Source organism: Eumetopias jubatus, unplaced genomic scaffold (genome assembly GCF_037043125.1).
Source record: "Eumetopias jubatus isolate StellerSeaLion01/CBP00866 unplaced genomic scaffold, mEumJub1_p1.0 scaffold_7, whole genome shotgun sequence".
Classification (NCBI taxonomy): domain Eukaryota; kingdom Metazoa; phylum Chordata; class Mammalia; order Carnivora; family Otariidae; genus Eumetopias; species Eumetopias jubatus.
In genome coordinates this window covers 33087456-33111848 of record NW_028274813.1, presented here as the reverse complement: position 1 = coordinate 33111848, position 24393 = coordinate 33087456, and the positions used below count along the sequence as shown (strand labels likewise).

Genomic DNA, 24393 nt, shown 5'->3' with positions numbered 1-24393 from the left:
TCTTCAGGGTCCTTCTCTAAAAGTTCTATAAGTGGGGCTTAATTCTTCCTCAATTGAAGGGCAAACTTATGCTACTATCTTTGAATACAAGACTTAAGTGACATTTTTGGGTTATTCACCTGTTTCTTTCTGCTGATGGGTAACTCCATGATGGTGAGACAACCCTTCCCCCTTTCCCTGCTGAAATCTGTTTGGCCATCTGTAGAACCAACCTTTTTTTTTTTTTCCAAATTGAGATATAATTGACATATAACATTTAGTATTAGTTTTAGGTGAACAACATAATGATTTATGTATATATAATGAAATGATCATCTCAATAAGTTTAGTTAATATCCATCATTCATCACACCTAGTTACAAACTTTTTTTCTTATGACAGAATTTTTAAGATATACTCTCTTAGCCACTTTCAAATATACAATATTGTACTGTTAACTATAGTCACCATACTGTGTATTATAGCCCCAGGACTTATTTATAACAGGAAGCTTGTATCTCTTAGAACCAAACTTTTTTTTTTTCAGCCCTTATTTTATTTTGATCTACCTCAAGATGTCCAGTTATTTAACAGAACTTCAGAGAAACTCTACCAGTATCTCAAATTTACACTGTTTAGAGATACATTTCACTTCTTTCCACACTATACTATTTCTTCTAAAATTATGAAACCTATCATCAGGTTTTAAACATTACCACTGTGCTTTATTCCTTTATGTTTAGAACCAAACTTCTTGAACACAGGCATAAACTATTCAATCCAGGATTTTATACTGTGGTGTAGGGTAACTCTGTATCAGGGCAAAGCTGCTTGTAGTTGACAACTGGTTGGGACCCCCATACCTGAAGTACTCGTGCTCAGCTCACTACTTGTACTTTCCAGTGATGGATTGGAACTTCTGTCCCGGCCATCTAAAGGAATTAGGAAGAAGAGAGAGAATCAACCCTCAACTCCATATAGTGTGGAAAGTAAGAAGTCAGCTTGAAGCCATGGGTATTAAGAGTGAGAGGGTAATGGATAACTATTACTGCTGCTGCTCCTTCTACAGCAAACACGTTTCTATAGACCGAAGGTGAAGGGTGGGTTTAATATGGCCCCCGTGCTCATCTGAGTAGTAGCAGTTTCCAACCTGTGGGTCTCAGAGACCCAGGAGCTTTCAAGTTACTTGTAGGGGTCAGCAACCCCTATCTGTTTACTAAGCGTTGTCAATATTCTGAAAAAATAAAATATGAGCAGGAAGTGGTAAGGGTGCAAAGAGGGCCACAAAATTTTCTGACATAGAAAAAGGTGTCCTCATACTTGAAAAGGTAGGGAACCAAGTATAAGACCCAGTCTGGAAAGACCATGGTATTTAAAGCCCTGGAGGAAAAGTTTCTCCTCAACACCAGCTTTCTGAAGTGCTAGGGGGTTGGGGGTAGGGGGTATTGGTGGTGCAGGAGAGGGAGGAGGAGAGGGAGGGGGAGAGGGAGGGGGAGAGGGAGGGGGAGAGGGAGGGGGAGAGGGAGGGGGAGAGGGAGGGGGAGAGGGAGGGGGAGAGGGAGGGGAAGAGAGAGAATCTTAAGCAGGCTCCAGGCCCAGCACAGAGTCTGACTTGGGGCTCGATCTCAGGACCTTGAGATCATGACCTGAGCTGAAATCAAAAGTCAGATGCTTAACTGACTGAGCCACCCAGGCATCCCAGGCCACCTCTTTTTAAAGGCAATTTGGTAATACCCATATTTTATATCCACATATCTTTGACCTTGCTATTCTACTGCTAGGGACTTAGTCTATAGCTATATTCACACAGACATGTATGTACGTACGTATGTACGTATACCCAGACATATGTACAAGGTTGTTTACTATAGCATTGTTTATAATAGTAAAAAACATAAACAATTTAAATGTCCACAAAAGGGTATATATAACAATGGAAATGTTAAGGCGCCTTTAAATTACAAGGGAAAAAAAAGTAAGTTCTCAATATATAGTATGATACATCTGTATATATAAAAGAATATTAAGTGAAAAAAGAAAATCACAGTTCTCAATATATATAGTTCTAAATATAGTATGACGCATCTGGATATATAAAATGCGACATATGCTTATATTGCATGAAAATTTCTGGAAGGAAACTATTAGCAAGGTTACCTTGGGGGCGTGGGATTAGGATAATCTTAGATCCCTTGTGTTTGTTTGTTCGTTTGGACCATGTGTTTTACTTTAAAGACCACTAGACAAGTGGCAGCATACCACTTGCCTGATGCATCGGAATGAGGACTGGGGAGAACTCTTCAGATTACCTGGCCGGCTCCTTCTTGGCCGACGCCCCCGGCGGAGACTTGGATGCCCTGTCGCAATGGGTCGATACCTTCGGGAAGGCTGCTCCTCTGAAACAGCAAACTATAGGTCATATGGGAGTGTTCAATTTTGATTTAACCCACCTGCTGGGATAACAGGTAGGGGAAGATCTGGACTGGCTCCGAGACAGGTTTCTGACACCGGCTGCTATGGTGATAATGCCCTGAGTTAAGGTGTGACTCCCATATAACTCCTTACTCTCTCCCACATTCCTTGGATTTTTTCCCCTTCCTCACTTTTGGAGCCCACCAGCTCTGTCTCCTCTCACCTGAGCCCTGGTTGCTTGTTACCACCTTGTATCTCCACTGGGCCTCAGAGAGAACCTTGGAAAACCGGTGCAGGCGGCTCTGCAATCCATCTCTGCTTCCCGAGCAGCTCTGGCCTTCTAGCAGCTTTGGCTTCGCAGGGGGATTGTGGCTGCTGAGTTTATCCAGCTGCTCCTGGAGAAGCCTGAGGAAGGCCCCTATTGCAAATTCATCAGCCAGAAACCCACTGATACCACTAGTAAAGTGCTTTAGGTCCAAAAAGCTGTGCCCATGGGGCCCTGGGGAACGGTCTTTTGGCTCTGTCTTCAGACAGCTTGGGATTGTATAAGCAAGGCTCCTGGGGACTCCCTGGCAACCCCATTCTGACTTCCTCTCAGGTTGTGCTATGTGCTGAGGGCTCTCAGATGGTGACCTCAAACCCAACAGGCCCTTCCCCTCAATGTCATCATCCTCAGCATAGTCCTCAGGCAGGTGAGGCTCTGGGTGAAGATCGGCAGAGGTGATGAGGAGCAATGAGAAGATGTTTTCTAGAAGTTCCAGGCATAAAGAGTCAGGAATACTGCACAGATACTGTTGACATCTGGCTAGGTATGTTGAGAAGAGATCTGAAGCACCTAAAGAAGCACGTATAAGAGAAGAGATCAGAGAAAGAGAAGAGAGAACATATAAACATTAGAAACACTACTTGCCAGACTCAAACATTCTCACAACTTTCACTCATTTATTTTTTAATGACTAAGGGAAGTGGTTATAGGCAGAAGAATAAGAGACTATTTAGCCATGTCTTCATGATTTGCAGAAAGATTCTGCTACCTCAATCAAGAGTATAGCTTACTGACCACTAATTATTTTGTTTCTGCTTTTAAGTATTATTCCTCATCATCATAGGGGAAGAGGAAAAAAAATAAAACAAGATGAAATCAGAGAGGGAGACAAACCACGAGACTCTTAATCATAGGAAACAAACTGAGGGTTGCTGGAGGGGAAGGGGCAGGGGAGAAGGGGTAACTGGGTGATGGACATTAAGGAGGGCACGTGATGTAATGAGCACTGGGTGTTACATAACACTGATGAATCACTCTGAAACCAATACATTATATGTTAATTAAATTTAAAACAAGGAAAAAATTTTTAGAAAAAGTTTAAAAAACAAAACAAAACAAATACTATTCCTCATCTCTGACAAGCACTTCATATTTCAGTTCCTGGAATGAAGGCAGCATGGAGACTCCTTATTCCTCAATTCTATTTTCATTCACTGTTAAACAAATGTGATTATGAGCTACCTAGATCTTTCAGAAATACTCACTGGTCAGAAATGACCATGCACACAGGTGAAAGTCTATTCCAAAGCCACATGGGGGAGATAACTGACCCCTAGTCACAGGAGGCAAGCTAAGGAATTATAAATTATTAAGAAAAAAGAAAGGATAAAACACGAGGTTCTTCCATAATGTAGGCTGTGACCCATGACACTGACTTAAAGAGCTACATTAAAAAAATAAAATAGAACAGAAGAATAATTGAGAGGGTGCTCTATTTGGAAGCATTAAGTATTGTTTCCTAAAACGTAGTTTATGTATCTCTTATACACACATACACACATATATATCATGCAAATTATATACCTAAGTGCAAACAGGAGTGTGATGTGAAATGATATTTTCACTGTGGGTTGTACTTAAAAAAGAAGCATTTGGAAAACACTGCACTAAGTGATCAAACTCCATTAGAACTTAGGCAATGTCTTCTCCGTGTCGTTCTGATTCATGGAGGCTGACAAATGGATGAAATTATTCCTGGGCGTAATAAAACCAAGGCCACCTCCCAATCCCATGAAGAACTCTCTGGGAAAGGCTGTTACCAGCTAATGTCAGGGATGGGGTGGCAGAGAGAAGTCTGTACCTGGGGAAGAGAGAGGATCATTTGCTGGCTCCACAGCCAAGGCCGGGTCCTCTGAGGGACTGTCTCTGCATTCCTGGCACTGGGAGTGCTGGTGCGAGTTCACACAGAGGGCATAGATGGCATACTTCATGGCACAGAAGCTCTGGTAGAGTGTCAGGTTCTGACACTGGCTCAGGTGCTCAGGGACTGTGGCTTCAGCTGAATCTGAATTGTGGAGAAACGGGCAGAACTTCAGAGTCGGGGCTCTCCAGCAGGGGCTGCAAGTACGGCCGAGGCAAAGACACACTGCTCTTCAGGCTCCGATTTCTCACCCTTTCTGCTTGCTGTCAGTTTGACCTGCGCCCTGGCTGCACCCCAGCTTCCACTGAGCATCAATGTGCAGCCCCTGTTTCCTTTTCCCACCTGCCTCCATTCTACCTGGCTGTTCACTACGGCCCTCATGGCTATTTGACAAGTCTTTCCCTCATATTTCTTAAAGTACCTGTTTTCCTTTTTTAAAAAAATTAGAATGTCAAGTTAATATTTAGTCTACCTAGTGCCACATTATCCAGGAACTAGGCTTAAAATGCATTTAGACTGAATAATGAGAGAAAAGGCAACAAAAAATTACAAACAAATATTTAATATTTTTAAGAAAGCACTGAAGCAGACATCAAGGGAAAAAACACAAACTTAGTTGAAATTCCTTGTACTTGTTTAATAATTTCTCAGAATTTTTTTTTTTATTGTCAGTCAGGAGAAAGGAGGGCACCATAATTTTTAAAGGGTCTCTAACATTTTAATCTGACCCTAATTCCTTCCATAGCAAAATATAGCCTGCTTAAGCCATCTATATGCTGCCTACAAGAGCCTCACTTTGGACCTAAACACACCTACAGATTGAAAAAGAAAAGATGGAAAAACATTTACCTTCCAAATAAAAGTGAAAAGAAAGCTGGGATAGCAATATTTATATCAGATGAAACAGACTATAAAACAAAGACTGTAACAAGAGACAAAGAAGGGCATTACATAATGATATAGGGAACAATCCAACAAGAGAATAATTGTAAATATTTATGCATCTATCATGGGAGTGCCTAAATATATAAAGCAACTATTAATAGACATAAAGGAAGAAATTGACAATAATACAATAACAATAGGGGATTTTAACACCTCACTTACATTAATGGATAGCTCACTAGACACAAAATCAACAAGGAAACAGTGGCTCTGAATGACACACTGGAACAGATGGATCTAACAGATATATTCAGAACATTCAACCCAAAGCAGCAGAATACACTCTTTTCAAGTGCACATGGAAAATTCTCCAGAATAAATCACGTTATGTCACCAAACAATTCTCAATAAATTCAAAAACATTGAAATTGTATCATGCACCTTTTCTGAACAACTGTATGAAACTAGAAATCAATCACAAGGTAAAATCTGGAAAGCACACAAATACATGGAGGCTAAGTAACATGCTACTAAACAATGAATGGGTCAACCAAGAAATCAAAGAGGAAATAAAACATGGAGACAAACGAAAATGAAAACACAATAGTCCAAAATCTTTGGGATGCAGAAAAACCTGTTTTAAGAGAGAAGATTACAGCAAGACAGGCCTACCTCAAGAAACAGGAAAAATCTCAAATAAATAACCTTACACTTATAAGAGTTAGAAAAAAAGAACAAAGCCCAATGCCAGTAGAAGGAAGAAAATAATAAAGATTAAAGCAGAGATAATTGAAATAGCGACTAAAAAAACAATAGAACAGATCAATGAAACCAGGAGCTGGTGCTTTAAAAAGATCAACAAAATTGATAAAATTTTAGCCAGACTCATTAAAAAAAAAAAAGAGAGAAAGTATTCAAATAAATAAAACCAGAAATGAAAGAGAAGAAATAACTGACACCACAGAAATACAAAGAATTATGAGAGATTATGAAAAATTATATGCCAACAAATCGGAAAACCTAGAAGAAATGGATAAATTCCTAGAAACATACAATTTTCCAAAACTAAATGAGGAAAAAACAGAAAATTTGAACAGACTCATTACTAGCAATAGAACTGAATCAATAATCATAGAACAAAAGTCCAGGACCAGAGGGCTTCATAGGTGAATTCCACGAACATTTAAAGAAGAGTTAATAATACCTATTCTTCTCAAACTATTCCAAAAAATCGAAAACAAAGAAAAGCTTCCAAGTTCATTCTATGAGGCCAGCATTACTCTTATACCAAAACCAGATAAAGATATCACAAAAAAAGAAAATTATAGGCCAGTATCTCTGCTGAACATAGATGCAAAAATCCTCAAGAAAACAGCAAACTGAGGGGTGCCTGGGTGGCTCAGTTGATTAAGGGTCTGCCTTTGGCTCAGGTCATGATCTCAGGGCTGGGATCAAGCCCCACATCGGGCTCTATGCTCAGCAGGGAGTCCTGCTTCTGCCTCTCACTCTCCCTCTGTGCTCTCTCTCTCTCATAAAGAAAATCTTAAAAAAAATAGCAAACCAAATAAAACAATACATTAAAAAAATGTATTCACCATGATCAAGGGGGATTCATTCCAGGGATGCAAGGGTGATTCAGTACTCATAAATCAATCAACGTGATACATCACATTAACAAGAGAAAGGATAAAACCATATTATCATCTCAACAGATGTAGAAAAAGCATTTGACAAAGTACAACATCCATTTACGATAAAAACTCAACAAAGTAAGTTTAGAGAGAGCATACCTCAACATAATAAAGTCCACATATGAAAAACCCACAGCTAACATCATACTTAATGGTGAAAAACTGAAAGCTTTTACTCTAAGATCAGGAACAAGACAAGGATGTCTACTCTTATCACTTTTATTCAACATAGTACTGGAAGTCCTAGCCACAGCATTCATACAAGAAAAAAAAATAAAAGGTATCCAAGTTGGTAAGGAAAAAGTAAAACTTCCACTATTTGCAGATGATATGATACTATAAATAGAAAACCATAAAGATTCCACCAAAAACCTACTAGAACTGATAAATGAATTCAATAAAGTTGCATGATACAAAATTAATATCCAGAAATCTGTTGTATTAAAAAAAAGGACAACCTGCTCCAAAAAAAAAAGAAGCACTAAATGTAACAAAGCAAAAAAGAAGTAAAGAAATATTACCCATGATCCTACCAGCTAAATACAATCATTGTTACATTCTGGTTTAATGTCTTTGACAATTTGGCATATATATATATATATATATATATATATATGAGTATGTATTTGAGTGTAATGACATTTTATATACTATTTAATTTTCCTATTTCTTAAGTATTTTTTACGGTATAAGCATTTGATTGTATTTCTTCGTGGACTGAATTTCTGATGGATGCATAGATGAATGCATCCCTATGATGAAGGGATGAATGAATCCCTTCCCTAGGGATTCCTTTTGGGCACGGCATGCAGTATTTAGGGATGCTTTGCTACTATTACATTGCAATAAACCCGTTTATGTATAGACTTCGTGATTACTTCTTTTAGAAAGTAACCTCAGCTTTACCAAGGTCAAGGTAATATGAAAAACAAGACGAATATTGTTCTATGCCCCTGGCCTCTGCATGGCATTACTGATCAGGGTCAGGACTTGCAAACACTTGCATGACCTTGAGAGTGAGTGACTCCTTATAGTTTGTACCCCAGATGCCTCTCTTGTGTCACCTTAATCCCAGCCCTATTATTGCTCTTCTTCTGTCTTTTCCAAGTTCAAGTTCCATGTGTGTCCTGGTGGGTCACCAGGGATTTGATTTAAACTAATTCTCTGGAAGCCTTTTGTACTTGTATGTAGAAAACAGGGAGTTCTAGTTCCTTTAGGAGATCTGGTAAACAAATCCCCTACTTTTCCAGAAAAAAATATAGAATGAAGTAACACTGGTTTTCCAATTAGTAGGTTCTTTTAATACATAAATCAAAACAGTATCTATGTTGAGAAACATCTATTGCCATATGAAAACATTTGTTTCTCTCTAAGCTAAGTGTCCCTGGCCTGTGTTCTGACTGTACTATGATGTGGTTTTTGAAAGCAAAAAGAGCTTGTTAACAGTGAGCTGAGTTATAAGCAGAGATCCAAGGTTAAAACGAGGCTTTGTTATTGTTTTAGGCAAGTCTTTCTTCTAAACTTGTTTATCTATTTAATAGATTATGAAGGAGAGATGGGAGGGAAAGGAAACACAGAATGTGCTAAGAAGAAACTTATGAAGCATGGAAAGACTCACCAAGAACTTGCATAAACACTGCCCATGACAATGCTGCAAATTCAGAGGGCAGGTCCTAATTCTGCTTCATTGGGATAAAGGTATATGAGTGGTTCCTGAGAAAGTTCCAGGAGGATAAAAGTTCCTATGGGCCTGTTCTCATAGGATTCCCTATACCTCACCAAGAAAGGAGAGGAGTGTCCCTACAACCCATGATCTGATTGAGGCAAATGGTGATAATCTAGTGGGCACCTGTTGGACCACCCAACTTGACAGATCAAATCTACATAAATCTTGTGCTGAAAGAAACTGGTGCAGGATTGTCCTAAGAGGGAATCTTGCCCAAGTCATTTCCTTGCCAACTCACCATGCTCTTGCTGGGGGTCCTTGGCTGGCGCCTTCTGTAAGAGCTTGAGAACATCTTCCTCCCTTAGGGCTGGAAGGTTGGTAAGGTGATGGAGAGAGTAGAGCATGGAGTGGCTGTCTCCACCATGTAAATGACACAAGAGATCTCTCTTTGGTATGGGGTTGCTGAAAGGCAAAATTGAGAGGTTGGAAGAGAGTCAGTTTATATCTGACTCTGAAAAACCCATCTCAATTCCCTCTTGTTCTTTTCTCTCTGGCCCATGACACTACAGGTTTCACTTCCCTCAACACCAACTTCTAGTTGGTTTGGGATAGAGCAGAGCACTTGTTTACCATTAGGAAAGTACATCCATCAAGTCAGCTCTACTTGTCTAGAAAGGGCCCAGATTAGCTTCCCAATTTCCATACTCTTCTTGGCTAAGTTCTCTGATTTGAGTAAACAGCAGCCCCGCCCCCCCACCCCCGCTTCTGCGTACTCTACTCAGGAAGTGCCAGTGAAGTGGGTGAAGAACAAAACACGAACCTGGATCTGGGGAAGACCTAAGGCTAAGTTATTGGGGGAAGCGCAGCCTTGTACACAGTGCAACAGGCAGTTGTCGCATAAACCTGTGATCCAGGATAACACATGCCTAAGAATATGGACATTTACTAGCTGTGTCACTTTAGGCATGTGATTTAACTTCTCTGGGCTTAAGTTGTCCCACCTTTACAATGAGGACAATATTGGCATCTATCTCACAGAATTATTGTGAGGCTGAAGTGAAATCATCTACTGAAAGGGCTCAGAGCAATGTCTGGGCATATAGAAAGTGCTCAGGAAATGTGAGCTTTTGTTCCATTTATCACTGTCATCCATAATTATCCTCTAGGTATAACCTTATGGCTATGGCAAAGATGATCATCATTTATGTTCCTTTCCTGGTTTAATAGCTGGAATGATTATTAGGTGCAGGTCAATGCTGTCAACTCAAATATCTATGTGGAAGGTGGCCTGAAATGGGTACATGCATGGAGCATGGGGTCAAGTATGCCCAGGGGTGGGAAGGGGGCTGGCTACACAGGCCTGTACCTGCTCTGCTGTACACACCACTCCAGGACCTCGAGGTGAGCCCACAGCCCATCACAGGCATCCCTGAGGAGCTTGTCACAGCCTTGATCCTGTGTTGATATGGGAGAAGAAAGAGATGTAGACTGAGGCACCTGGCGTCAGAGACTGTGACCGACTTCAGGACCCTGCATTCTGCCTCACCTCGAAGCCCCACAGCAACTAACTTCTGGAGCAGCTCACACTGCAAAGTGAGAGTTACCTGGGCCCTGTGGAGTGTCTGGAGCAGCCTCTTGGCTGATGCTAGGCTCTGGCAGTGCGTCCAGCCCAGGAGCACAAGAAGTCGACTGAGAGGCCTGAATTCTCTGTCTAGTAGGCAGCCAAGACTTGGGAAGTCTTCCTCTTTCAGCAGTGCTAGTGCTGTCACCTGTAAGCCAATGGAGGCTGCTGTAGACAGTTATGTGGACCTGCGGCTTGTTAGGGTAGGAGGCTTTTTAGTAAAGCAGGGAGATGTCGGACAATGACAGGAGTGGCCAGTTGAGTGCAAAATGTTCACAGAAACACTAGACTGTAAGCTCTCTGAAGGCAGGGACTGACTTCTGTTGTAACCCCAGCTCCTAGCACAGTACATGGCACACAGGATGAGGTTAATAAATATCTGTTGACTTAAATTAAAGCTCAGTTGTGGTCGGGACGGAGGTTAGAGTCATTAAAGTCCCCTATCAGCTAGGCAACATATTGCTGCCACTGTCTTTTCTTCTGCACACCTTCCAGAAAGCTTATACGTATCTAACATCTTAGTTCCTGCCAAAGGGCATATATAAAATGAGAGCAGTTCTAATTATGAATGATAATGGTTCTCAGGGCCTTTTCTCCCCTGGGACCGCGGGATGGACACACAAATGACTCACCACTAATTAGGATGCTTTGTGTTGGATAAATGAGTCAGAGAGAAATGAGAAATGAAAAAGCCTATAGAAAATCCCTGGGTACTTCTGTGATGGAGAATGAATAAGTTTAATTTACCAGGATCTGCTCGAGGAAATGCTTGCTGTTGCTCAGGCAGTAGAAATAGGCTGATTTCCAAGCCTGGGTTGGGTCAGGATTGGAGAACAGGGCTAGCATTGCCTGCTCAGGATCTAGATGTTCGGGGGAGACTAAAAAAATCAAACCAGACAAGGTTATTGGGGAACAGGGAGATCTTCTTTCCTAAGCTAAAGCTTAGGAAAGAAGCTTTAGCTTCTTTCAAAAAACCAACAGAGTTCACTCTTTGTAAAAAGTTAAGCCAGGTTTTCTACACTTGTATCTTTTTTTTTTTAGAAGATTTATTTAACAGAGAGATCGAGAGAGAGCCCAAGTAGGCAGAATGGCAGGCAGAGGGAAAGGGAGAAAGACTTCCTGTGGAGCAGGGAGCCCGATGTGGGGCTCGATCCCAGGACCCTGGGATCATGACCCGAGCCGAAGGCAGACACTTAACTGACTGAGCCACCCAGGCACCCTTCTACACTTGTATCTTAAAGCACTTTTACTTCTCTCAGTAGCTTCTGAAAAGCTCTTTCCAGGTATTACTATTACTTTATTATTTTTTCCATCATCCCATCTTGGACTACAAAATTTGTACTTCTACGAAAGAACACCTTACCATTTTTGCTTAGCCTCTCCACTAGATTTCCTGAGCAACTTGGAAAGCACCAGCCTAGAGGAACTTCAGAGGTTGGACACAGTGGAATTACTAACATGCAAGGAGAAGCAGCAAAGGGAACACACCTTTTCCCAAGGGTATGGCCTTCACTGGCTTTTCTGTGGCCTTCTCTGCATAGGTATGGCCGTACAGGGATACCAGGCTCCGTCCAGCCTTGGGTAGCAGGCAGCTGAGCACCTGCTCCTCCCGCAGGGGACTCCCCTCAGCCCTGCAGGCCTCCAGTAGTTCCTCACATAGGAGACGCAGCTCAACCCCGATTGGCTCTGCAGGGCAACGCAGACTCTGCAGGGCTCCATAGATGGCATCGACTATACCAGCAGGCCCAGTGGTGGGGCCCTGCACAGCTCCAAGTGCCCTTCGAATGAGGTCCACCAGTGCCTTCTGCAGAGACCAGCCACAGAGGCCAGTGGCATCGTCCTTGCTAAGCAGGAGTTCCAGCAGGGCCTGTGCTGGCTGGGGAGCCTGCCTCAGAAGATCCCAGAGCACAGAGACAGCTTCTGAGCTGAGCCGAGGGGTCCAGCTCTCCTGCCTCTGATTTCCATCAAGCACAGGGCTTCCTGTATCTTGTGCTAAGGCTTCGTATAACTCCTAAATAGAGGATGAAGCAAAGGATCCATGGTGAGCACGTCTAGGATGTTATCACTTATATGCTTGATGTTTTCCTCTTTCAGCATAAATATAAGTGTGTATATAAGAGTAGCAATAGTAAACACTTCAGAGTAGTTACTTCACGCTAAGTCCTTTACATAGAAAAATTAACCCTTACAACAACCTTAAGAGGAAGACACTACTATTATCCTCATTTTACAAATGAAGAGATGAAGGCAAAGAGAGAATTCAACTGCCCAAGGGCTCCATTCTCAAGCTAGGCCCCCCTCACCGCCTCCAAAATGTGCACTGTGGATCTAAATCAACGCTGCAAATTCATAGACCAAGCAGGTAACGAGTGGGCATGAGACATGATGCCCACTCCCGTGGCATTTAAATTCAACTTTTAAGAGAATATTACACACCATTTTTTAACCTCTGCTCTAAATCCTAGCCATCCGTAGAGCCCATTCCTCATCCTTGAAAACCTTCCCCAACACCTCCAACCCACATGACTCTCCCTCTTTACTGGACTTTGAAAGTACTCAAAATTAGTACCATCTGGTTTAATCCATAATTGTGGCAAGTGTATATTTGTCTTTTCTCCTTGACTAGATGATAAGCCTTGGAAGGCAAGAAGCTCTATAGCCTATAATTTGTTTGCAGAGTTGGTGTAGAGGGAGAAAAGAGGATGGGGAAGTAGGTGATTTCCCATGCTTTAGCACCATGCCTATGGACAGTGCTCAGGGATGCTTCTTCATTAACTGCCTCCAAGATGGTCATAGGGTCTTGACCTAATACAAGTGAAAAGTCCCTATCTTAAATCCTATTGTTAATGTCTTTAATTAGCTGGTGGCCAGGTCATGAAGAAAATCAGTACCAACCCTCAGAGCATACTTTAGGTACTTAAGTACAGATATAGTTAAGACTTAGTTCAAATCTGCCCCCAGAAGGTTCTTGTGAGGATTATCACATTCAATGCACCTGTTATAGAAGAGGTATTCAACAAATACTATTTTCTTTCTCCCTTTATATTCTCTATGATACAGTGGTGAAAAATTCAAATACTAAGCTTAAATCTAAGTTACATCTTCCTTTTACGTGGAATGAAAAAAACTTTAATCCCCAGTTATACTTAGTATTTCTAGATAATCCAACTCTAAGAATTCTAAAATCAGGTTAAGTTTATTAAAAAGCTGAACTCTCCTCAGAGGAACCTCTACCTAGCCTGGTCTTGTCTGAGAACATAGCTAACCTCATGCGGACAAGCTGAGCTTGTCGAGTGACTGTAACCCTGGGCAGATGGCTCCAAAGCCCTCTCTCACCTTGAGGATGTCCTCTGGAATGTCACGTTGGAGATCTTCTGATAATAACAGAAACTCAAGCTTTCTCCGGAAAACACTTGGGAGTAATTTCTAGAAGAATCGTAAGAAGGAAGGCTAAAGATTAGGCATATGCTTTAGTTAACAAATAATAAAGTATTTCTCTCCAGTTAGTTTTATTTCTGCTGTTTCTCTAAGATAAAGTACTTTTAACCACTAAATTCCTGGATATGTTTGAGATACTTTTTTTTAAGGATTTATTTATTTATTTGAGAGTGCGTGCGAGGAGGAAGAGCGGCAGAGGGAGAGAATCTTCAGACTCCCTGCTGAGGTCACAATCTAACATGGGGCTCGATCTCAAGACCCATGAGATCATGAACTGAGCTGAAGCCAAGAGTCGGATGCTGAACTGACTGTGCCACCCTGGCACCCCGAGATACTTTTCTTTATAAACAAAAACAGCTAAACTTGGATGCATACATTCACAACTGTATCATAGAGAATATAAAGGGAGAAAGGAAATAGTATACCTATTTCTTTAACAGGTGCACCGAATGTGATAATCCTCACAACAACCTTGTGGGGGCAGATTTGAACTATGTTTTAATTATATCTGTACTTAAGTGCCTAAGGTATGCTCTGAGGGTTGGTACTGATTTTCTTCATGACCGGCTAATTAAAGACATAACTTTTAAATCCCACTCTGATCAGCCTCAAACTCCAAGCTTTGCTCATGTCATGTGACTTTTCTGTCACATGAAGTCTTTTTCCAAGAATCTCCCTTGCAGTGTCCAAACATCCAGTTATGAGTAAGCCTGGGAGGGTATGGCCCACTGATCTTCTTTCGGTCCAAACCCTGGTTTTTGGTATTCATTATAAGTTGGAAAACAAAAGAGGAAGAGATCTAATGGTTATTATGTGCCATATACTGTGTCATATTTTCACACATTTAAAAAAATTTCATTTAATCTCTAAATCAAACAAACCTGTGACTTGGGCATATATTTTACTAACAATGAAATGGTTAGGAAGTATTTTTAAATTATTTCCAACATGAAAAAGAAAAAGTGATCTACCAAATATCTGTTAATGAGACATGCCATCAGAGAAGACTTATGTAAGGAAAGAGAGAGCCCCTGGCTCTTCCTGGACCTGCTTGTTTCACAATAACTTCCCTTCACCTGGTTCTTAAAACTAAAATTATAGTTTCCCCTTCTCCAGACACAAATACAAATAAGAGTAAAATCTAGGACTAATCCTAACAAACACTATTTTTTATTTATTAATTTTTTAATTAATTTTTAAAATTTTATTTATTTTCAGTGCGGGGCTTGAACTCACGACCCTGAGATCAAGACCTGAGCTAAGATCAAGAGTCCAATGCTTACCTGATTGAGGCACCCAGGCACCCCACCACTGCTTTAAATTAAAGACACCTGTAAATCACATGGCTGATTAAAGGTTCCAGGAGTCATATTTTATTGAAAGGTCTCCTATCTCAAGCAAGAAGCACCTACAAGACTGTGTGTGCGCGCGCGTGTGTGTGTGGGGGGGGGGTTAGAAGACAAGATCACACTTTTTCTTTTCATGTGCCATTCACCATATCAGAGGCTAACACGATCTAGTATGTTCTCGGTACAAAATCCTATTTCTTCTTACCACATCCTTCCCTAATGCACCTATGCCATCTGAGTGCTTATATAATGCTAGTGATTAGAAGTCAGTGGAGAAAATTCATGCTGGAAAGCTAAAAGTTAAATGCTTCAACTGAGGACTAAGAGGAAGGAATAAATAAGATGTTCAGACAGCAGGCCCCTGATAAAGAACAAAGTCTGGTTAAGATATTAGGACTTTAATCTAGAATCCTAAAGACTCCTTAGTTTGTAATTATGTTACTGGTGAAATTGCTTTATGCATGTGCAGGGTCATAAATGACTAACATTTCTAAAACAGGGAAGAATTTGTTCCATGTTTCTAAGCACAGATCTTACTATCAAAGCAAAGAATGTTCAACGTAGAAAAATTAGAACACAGAAATAGGCAAGTGAAAACACACACCTAGAACCCCCAAATCTTCCCACTGAAAGACAACTTCTATCAATACTATGGTCTGAGGGCATCCAGATCATTTCTATTCATGCATCCCAAATGCATAGTTCTCTAAAGTGTTTTTTCACGTAGCAGAGTATGAACATCCCTCCATGTCACTGAAAGTTCATTTACCACATAAATTTAATAGTGGCATAGGATTTTACAAATAGATTAGCCAGTCCTGTACTGTGGACATGGGAGTTGTTTCCAGTTTTCCTTTATTAGAAGCAGCATGGCAGTGAACATCTCTGCAGTTAAATCTTTGCACACATGCTTCCACATGTAGAGATAAATCACTGCAAGATAAAAAGGCAGAAGGCAAAAGAAGATGAAGAAAAGGGAAAATGGAATCACTGTTTTCAACTTATAATTAAAAAGGAAGCTTCTGGGGATGCCTGGGTAGCTCAGTCGGTTAGGCGGCTACCTTCGGCCCAGGTCATGATCCCAGGGTCCTGGGATCGAGTCCCACACTGGGCTCCTTGCTCAGCGGGGAGCCTGTTTCTCTCTCTCTCTCCCTCTGCTTGTGCTCTGTCAAATAAAATCTTTAAAAGAAAAAAAAAATAAAAAGGAAGCTTTTGGCAGAAGTTGGGAGACTGGAAAAAGAGAGGCAGCTAGCAAGTTCCCTAAAAGATGAAGGCCACTCTGGATTAGCGACTGGCCTTATGGAACTACTCTAAGTCCTTGTAAGAGTTGCAATCTTAGTCCTTTTAAGAATTAAGTCTCTGGGGTCCTTGCTTAAAGTTTAAAACATTCCCACAACTGTTTAAATAACTGAGGCACGGAAGCCTAAAGACCAAATGGTCTTTGATATTGGGAAAAACAAGAACAACTCTTAGTTTGTGCTAAGGAGCCACGGAAGTGAAATCAACCCTGGTCTGGTTGAGCAACTATACAGAATATAAGCAACAAAGCAGCCATGAATGGGGCACCTGGGTGGCTCACTCGATTAAGCATTCAACTCTTGATTTTGGCTCAGGTCACGATCCCAGGGCTTCCATGTGGAGCCTGTTTAGGATTCTCTTTCTCCCTTTCTCTGCCCACCCCCACCACTGTCTCTAAGAAAAAAGAAAAAAAAAAAAAAAAGGCAGCCACGAAGTAGGCAAATACCCTTAAGTGAGGGGAAAGTTCATCTGGTTTGACAAATTCCATGTTTGGACTAGAAAAATTTTTAGTCAATAACAGTTTTTCTTTTCCTCTTTGAAGATTTTAATTCAAGTTTTCCCTTTTAGATCTGAAACTAGAGCTAACTCATCATCCTGGGGTTATTTAAAAATTTTGCTTCTCTTTCTTCCCTCTCCTGCTAGCCTTTTTGTCATTTTTTTGGTCTTTTTTTTTAGACACTGCCAAAAACCTGGATATGAGGTACATTTAGATTAGGAATTTCTGTTATTTTTTAACAGCTATGTGAAGTATCAGGCAAAACTGGACCTGGAGGCAAAATTAATTCTGATGACAGAGGGGAGTAAAGAAGAAAATTAGGCTGAATTATAGGCATTTATAGAACAGAATTTATGGTTTCTTTAAGTTCTACCTCAAATAATGTTGAGGTGGAAAAACCAGTAGACTAGGGACTCAAAGTGAGAAGATCTTGGTTCTAGCCTTAGTTCTTCCAACTAACTTTATTGTGTGTCCCTGGGCTAGTCACTTCTCTTCTGGGTCAGAGGTTCCTCACTTATATCTTAAAGTCTGAGGCTTAATACAAAATTGTCTCAGAGAAATTCCTCTAATGGATATCAACTTCTGATAATTATCATATACTTCTAAAAAGGCTTTTAATGGCAACCCTTTTTTAAAAAGCACTTTGTTACAAGTTTTCTTCCACTATTAATTTGCTCACTCTGTTTTTGTATTTGATAACTTTTAGTTTAATTCATGTGGATTATTAACCTATTAATCAATGAGGTTTAAATCTATAAGTATTCACTGCACTAGAATAATTAAAATGAGATTTTTGGAAGAACAACCAGGTTTCAGCTCAGCCCATTCTCCATTACTTGAGTATTATGAGATTCATACTTTATTTGCTATTTTGTCATTTTCACTTAGTTTTGCAAAGTTCTGTTCGGCATAAGACTCACAATGGTATTTAACAAAATGATATCACCTTAAATGGTATTACATGCCAATGTATGTTAGTAAATGAATGAATAAATTTAGGTAAGGAGACAGCAATAAAAATTTATGCCATTCTTACTGTCGATACTGAGAAGGGAATATGACAAACCTCATAATAAAGGAAGTAACAGATGAAAAGGAAATCTTTAGCTACTTCCAAGTTCTCAGTCTTGGCCTCAGGAAAAAATCTGAAATATAAATCTGCTTACCTTTTCCTGGGAGAACCATTTTTCCAGTACAAGAAACCAGACCCAGGCTAATCTTTGAGGGTTGATGTCCTGTCCACATCTGAAAAATGTGAAAAGAAAGAATTTCTAAACAAAGAGTTTCTACTGACCTTTACTCTTTTGTGACCCAAGATTTAGATTTCACTGCTCAGTCTGTTTTAAACCTAAACAGGCAAGAAGACATTGTCCTAATGAGAAATTTTCAATTTTATGATAAATCAATAAAACTAGAACCAGAACAGGGCCAGCAGCTTTCATTAAAAAATAAAAAAGGAAAAAAAATTGCACCCCTACCTCCAACTCCCTATCTAGTCTTTATTAGTTTTAAATGAAATAACATTCATAGAAAACCATAAAAGCAAGGCTCCTAAAGTATATTCTTGAAAATAGAAACTGAATCAAGTAGTCTTAAAGAAAAAAAAGGAATTTCATGAAAATTTATTTTTAACTCTATGCTGAAAACAGGGGTATAGGAATTCATAAGGTTTTCTTTGAAGTTAGTAATTTAGACAGAAACTGGCTAGAACCCAAATGAAATAAAAATAAAGGGAAAAAAGAATCACCTAAGTCTCTACTTTGTATGTGTTCAAACAATACAACAAAGCTGTCAAAGTAAAAAAAAAAAGTGAAGGAGAGAGTAGACAGCACATTTAATTGTTATACCACTGGTTGTTAATAGCACTGCCAGGAAGAGCTTCATTAGAAATTTAGATAGAGAACAGTGCTTGCCAGGGTACAAAGAGGGGTCAAAATACAAAGAGGTATTCCCAGGGAGTGAGAGAATTCTTTTGTGGTGATGGAAGAGTTCTGTATCTTGATTTTAGTAGTAGTTACATGAATCTGTACCTGGATTAAAGTGCAGAGAACTACATATATAAAAACAAATCCACATTTAAAAAATGGTGACAACTTAATAAGGTCTATAGTCTAGTTAACAGAAATGCACCAATGTCAAATTTTCTGATTTTGATATTGTACAATATGTATATGAGATATCACAATTGGGAGAAGCTGTGGAAAAGATACTCTGTATTTTTTTTGCATTTTGTGAATGTGAAACTTAACTTATATAACTTTCAACATAATATTTATATAATTATTTCAAAATAAAAACTTTAAGTGAAGTGACTTCCAGTCCTTTGTTAAAGCTGTAATACCTTCAATTACATAAGCAAGAAGAGAGCAGGGTTTGCTTTTCTGGAGGCAAAGGAAATGCTTTTCAATGCAGTTCCACCACCTACTTTAATGATAATAATCAAGAAATGGTGGTTTCAGGCACACTTTGCTGGCCAGGCTTAAATGTAGTTTCAGATGATAACTGAAAGCCAAACCGATTAAATACTAAACATGTATTAGGTAAATTTTCAGAGCATGAGAAATACACTCTGCCTCTGATAATTCTTCAGAGCATAGGTGAGAGAGGCACATTGACCAGAGCCCAAATATTGACCTTGTGTCTCCTGCCCTGTGACTGCCTAGAATAAAGAGAGATCCCTTACCTCAACTGATCTGGACACACCACCAGCGCCTGAAGTATATCTTCCACCTTTTTTGGGATATCCCCTTGTGCCTCGTGTAGCTGAGGTACACATGCCTGAGCCAGCTCCCATTCTCCTCTGCGAAGGCACTCACAGAAAAACCCAAAAAGTTGCTTCTGAGAAGCAGTTTCCTCTTGTCCAAATGGATGATGCATTTTCCCAGCACAGAGTGCAGGGAGATAGAAAGAGATGAATTACGCAGAACACATTGTCAATTTTCTCATTCGTAGAGCACCTCCTAGAAACAATACACACCACAATGAGGAGAAACGGAAGGAACTATAATTAGACAAACTAGTAACTACTAGCCCGTCTGGGAAAAGCGGTACTTACTTCCCTAATTATTGTTCTAAGTTTGATTTGAGGTATTACTCTTTTTGAGAAGTTCCACCTTTCCCCGAGGGGTGGAGCCCATCTCTCTACACGCATCCAATATTTGGTTAATCTTTATGGTCTATTAGCTCGGGGTGCAGACCCATAACTGTACTTTCGTATTCCCCACTTAACTTTACGCCCATTCCGACTCCAAATCCATGGTCGCCTCCTTAAGGATGAGAAATTCAGCAGGAATCTCCCTAGTTTGAGCCCTCTCTTAAGGCAGAGGAGTGAGGTCTGGAGAAGAGTCTGTGTTAGAGCTGAAGGACCGTGGGGATTGGGGCTGAGGGACGCTCCCTACAGGTGTCGTGGAGAGCGCCCCCGCCTTCTTTGGGGCGCCTTACACTCACCCGCTCCAGGTGCCCAAAGCAATAGAGCTTCCAGCGCAGCCATGTTTGAACGGAGTCAGGTGATAGGTCCCATTCGGGAGGTTGCCCGATGGCGGGTGGGGTGGGACGACAGACAGCGGCTACTCCTATTGGTCAGTGGAGGGACGATGCAAATAAGGCGCCATATTTGTTTGGGTCACGTGACGCCACCTCTTCGGACTAGAGAAAGCTAGGACCCCGAGAGAGTAAATCAGCCAACTGGCTAATAAGGACAGTTCCTCTCAGTTTTGACCACTCCTCCGCTCAGCACCTTTTGTTTTGTGTTTGGCGGAGCAGGTGGCAGGAATATCAGTGTCCCTTGATTTTTTTCTTCTTTTACTCCCTAGCATTTGAAGTCAGCTTTTAAAAAAGTGCTCGCCAGTAGCAGTGTTTTGCCAGGCCTTGGGAATAACGAGAGCAAGGAAACCTGGATCCTCCTCCATTGTTATTCTATCCACTTGGGCTCTGTTATAATCCCAGAATCCTACGTCCTGAATTCCCATTGATTTATTTGCTTATTTACCCAACAACCCTTAATTGAACGGGGTGCTAAGCCCTACTTTACAGACTGGTTAAGGTACGAACCCTGTCCTCGAGCTCACAGTCCAGTGAGGAGTGCAGGCCAGTAATTAGGATACAGTAGGCTAAATTATAGGATAGAAAGTGCACAGAGATGAGAGCAAAGAACGAACAAAAGCTTTTTTGCAAATATAATACTGTAATCTGAAACCGAGTCTTAAAGCAACAGTTTACTAAGATTCCTTATCACAGCTGCTTTTACACATAAACTTCTGTTTGCTTTCCTTCATGGTGTCCTTAAACTACAGACTCTAATGTTTCCCCATTACGTGTTTTCGGTTGAGCAATTTCACTCAGCAATTCCCAAACTATTTCATCACCAAAGTGTGGTGAAAAAAGCAAACCCAGGAATTAAGCATCTGCCTTTGGCTTAGGTCATGACCCCAGGGTCCTGGGATGGAGCTCCATTAGGGCTCAGCGGGGAGTTGGCTTCTCCCTTTCCCTCTGCCCCTCCTCCGGCTCCAGTGCGCGCGCGCGCTCTCTCTCAAATAAATACGATCTTAAAAAAAGAAAAGGAAAAATTAAAAAAGCAAACCAAAATAAACCCAAGCTCTCTTTCAAAACCGCTTCTAGGATAGGTGGATTCTTATTTATTCCCTGAAAACTAACATGTCTCTCTGGTCCATTACACATTTTTTAAAGGTAGTGACAAAAGAAAGAAAAGACACAATTCCAAGCAAGGTTTTTCCTGGCTTCATTTTCTCCTTGCTGCTGTTCCTCTACAAGATTTTGATAATCATTGTATTGAGAAAGTGACTGGAACGCCTCAAGTGATTATAGTGTGAACTACAATTCCCTGCAAGCAGGGGACCCAACCTGGGACTCTTCCTACCTCTGATTGGATATTTCGCCAGAGTGACGACCCAGTCAGCATTTGGGTTGTTGCCTTACGACGCTTTCCGCGGGGAACTGTGAGGGGTGGGGGAAACTTTGAAAGTTGGATGCTACAGACCCGGTACTGGAAAGTTTCGTGTGGGGGGCGTTTGTGGGGAAACGGGATGCGCTCCTTATTTTCTGCTCCTTTTCTGGGCCCCTCTCTGTGTTATTGATTTCGGGGTAGCGGAGAATCTCTCTTTGGTCCTGTACACGCCCCCTTAGGCCTGTAGGCATCTTAACAGGAACCTCGCCGCGGATCTGGGGGCTTTTGGCCTTCTTTTGTGGGGGGTGCTGGGAAGCTGCTCCTTGTTGGAAAAAATTATTTTTAGGGGATTCTAGGGTGACATTTTCGCCTCTTGATACCCACCTCCCCTCTCCCATTTGCGGGCTGTTCGGAGTCTCGGCAGGGGAGCCCGTCATTAAGGGAAGTTTATGGTCTGCTCGCCTTCTGGTGGTGTTGAAGAAGACGTAGTTAAAGCGAGGAATCTGGAGCTCGATCTCTGGATTCGAATGCGGACTCAGCCATTTGCTAGCTGATAGACTTTGCACAAGTTTTTCAATTCAATGCCTCAGTATCCTTAGTCTGAAAAGTGAGGTAAAACATCGGACGGAAGCTCTTGGAACAGTACTTGGCATGTAATAAGGGCTCAATAAATATTAGCTATTATCGTTAACAGTTTTCATTGAACATCTTACATAAGGATTTTTATTTTGTTGAGGAGGGAAGGTTTCAATGAGGAGGAAAGATTTCAATCTTCAGGATGGAATAGCTTCCGTCACCCCTGTTTACCTGTGCGGGCATGCCGTACACACACACACACACACACACACACACACACACACACACACACCAGGAATTTAAGTCTGGTGGAAGAACACACACACACACACACACACACACACACACACACACACCAGGAATTTAAGTCTGGTGGAAGAACACACACACACACACACACACCAGGAATTTAAGTCTGGTGGAAGAACACACACACACACACACACACACACACACACACACACCAGGAATTTAAGTCTGGTGGAAGAAACGAACACGCAAGCTGTAATAATAACGTTAATAAGATTATCCAACAAATATGTACAAAGTATGATGAGAACATTGGAGAGGAAGAGAGTGAGTTGGGGGCAGGCTTTGTGGAGGAAAATCAAGGAGTCAGGACTGACCGTTGGTTTAACCTACCAATATATTGTGGCTAGAGAGCCGATAAGAGGCGGTGAATGATGTTTTGCTGCCTGAGTTGATAATGGTAATGATTGTTAACCTTGAGCTGTGTGTCAGACACCATCCAAATCCTTTAATCTTTCACTACATTCCTACGAGGTAAATATTTGAGTTACCCTTGTTTTTACAGATGAGGAAACAATGACACCAGGAGATGAAGTAGCTGCCAGGGAGGCCAGGATCTGGGCCTTGCAATCAGATGTATGAATGAGAGGGATGTGAGAGACCAGTTGATGAAGGGTCTTTATGCGATCTTAAGAAGTGTGGAATTTATCCCATGGGTAAATTACAATGGTCCCACAGGTAGTTTTGAAGGATGACAGGATTGGAGCGAATTTTTAGGTAGCTGCCTCTGGCAGGATTGTGGCACTGACCTGACTTTTGCAGACCAGTTTGGTGCTTCTTCCTGTCTGCTTCCATAGCACATTTAAATGCCAATGACAGTACTCATTGCATTGACTGTAATTATTTGTGTATACATCTCTTTTCATCTTTTACTGTGAGTTCCCAAAGGGCAGGGAATATGCTTAAATGATTCTTGTACCCAAGGGCTCAGCAGAGCCTGTGATTAAGAAGTGTCTGTGGAAGGAGCCAAATGGATTTTTTTTTTTTTTTTGGTAGTGTAGGGAATAACCCCCCCACACCAGGCAGTATGCATAGTGCAGACAGATGATGGGAGTGGCCCTAATAAGGCTGAGATAGCAGAGTTGGTTATTGTTAAAGTCCAGGTAGTTTGGGTTTCCCTTTTTGATTGAATTTATCAGTCTAAATGGTGTTATTGCCCAGAACTACCTGATCTGTAAAGACAGTAAACTATTTGGGAAACAATTCAATACTGACAAATTCCCACTGAGAGAAAAGAAAGGGATGTATTTTGTGTTTGGGAGGTGTGTGTGTATGTGTGCATGCACACGTGAATGTGAGAGAGAGAGAGAGAGAGAAAGGGAAGGAGAAGAGGGGGAGGGAGGGAGAGAGTTCATTTAATTCAGAGAATTTATATGTTATGTAGAAATTTGGGCTGTGGTATTGGAAATAAACTGGTATCTATATTCTCAGTACTATGTATTTTTGTTCCAAAATGTCACTCCTTTTCTGAGAACTATATTGCTTTATTGCCTGGAACCATGAAGAGTTCCCGTTTCTACTCTATCCAAAGAATATCTTTCCATCTCATTGAGAACACAACTTCTCCTTTGTATGCATAATGA

The 24393-nt window shown here is 41.0% G+C and overlaps 2 protein-coding genes across 6 annotated transcripts in view; one reads left to right on the top strand and one right to left on the bottom strand.

Moving 5' to 3' along the window:
- ZFYVE26 (zinc finger FYVE-type containing 26) overlaps positions 1–20557 on the bottom strand; it is a 62916-nt gene extending 42359 nt beyond the window's left edge. For 2 of the 3 annotated variants that reach the window (XM_028122445.2, XM_028122559.2), the window contains exons 1-13: positions 20470–20557; positions 19706–19982; positions 18189–18267; positions 13777–13866; positions 11929–12451; positions 11188–11318; positions 10424–10588; positions 10186–10274; positions 9118–9281; positions 4518–4721; positions 2615–3226; positions 2289–2375; positions 843–911 (exon numbers count right to left, since the gene is read on the bottom strand). In XM_028122445.2, the coding sequence (XP_027978246.1) occupies positions 843–911; positions 2289–2375; positions 2615–3226; positions 4518–4721; positions 9118–9281; positions 10186–10274; positions 10424–10588; positions 11188–11318; positions 11929–12451; positions 13777–13866; positions 18189–18267; positions 19706–19899 (2407 nt within the window). In that variant the 5' untranslated portion in view covers positions 19900–19982; positions 20470–20557. The remainder of the gene's footprint in view (positions 1–842; positions 912–2288; positions 2376–2614; positions 3227–4517; positions 4722–9117; positions 9282–10185; positions 10275–10423; positions 10589–11187; positions 11319–11928; positions 12452–13776; positions 13867–18188; positions 18268–19705; positions 19983–20469) is intronic. The other variant, XM_088024568.1, reaches the window with a different exon arrangement.
- Positions 20558–21958: 1401 nt separating this feature from the next.
- RAD51B (RAD51 paralog B) overlaps positions 21959–24393 on the top strand; it is a 567235-nt gene continuing 564800 nt past the window's right edge. For all 3 annotated transcript variants that reach the window (XM_028122766.2, XM_028122656.2, XM_028122716.2), the window contains exon 1: positions 21959–22021. The gene's annotated coding sequence lies outside the window, so the exon portion shown is untranslated. The remainder of the gene's footprint in view (positions 22022–24393) is intronic.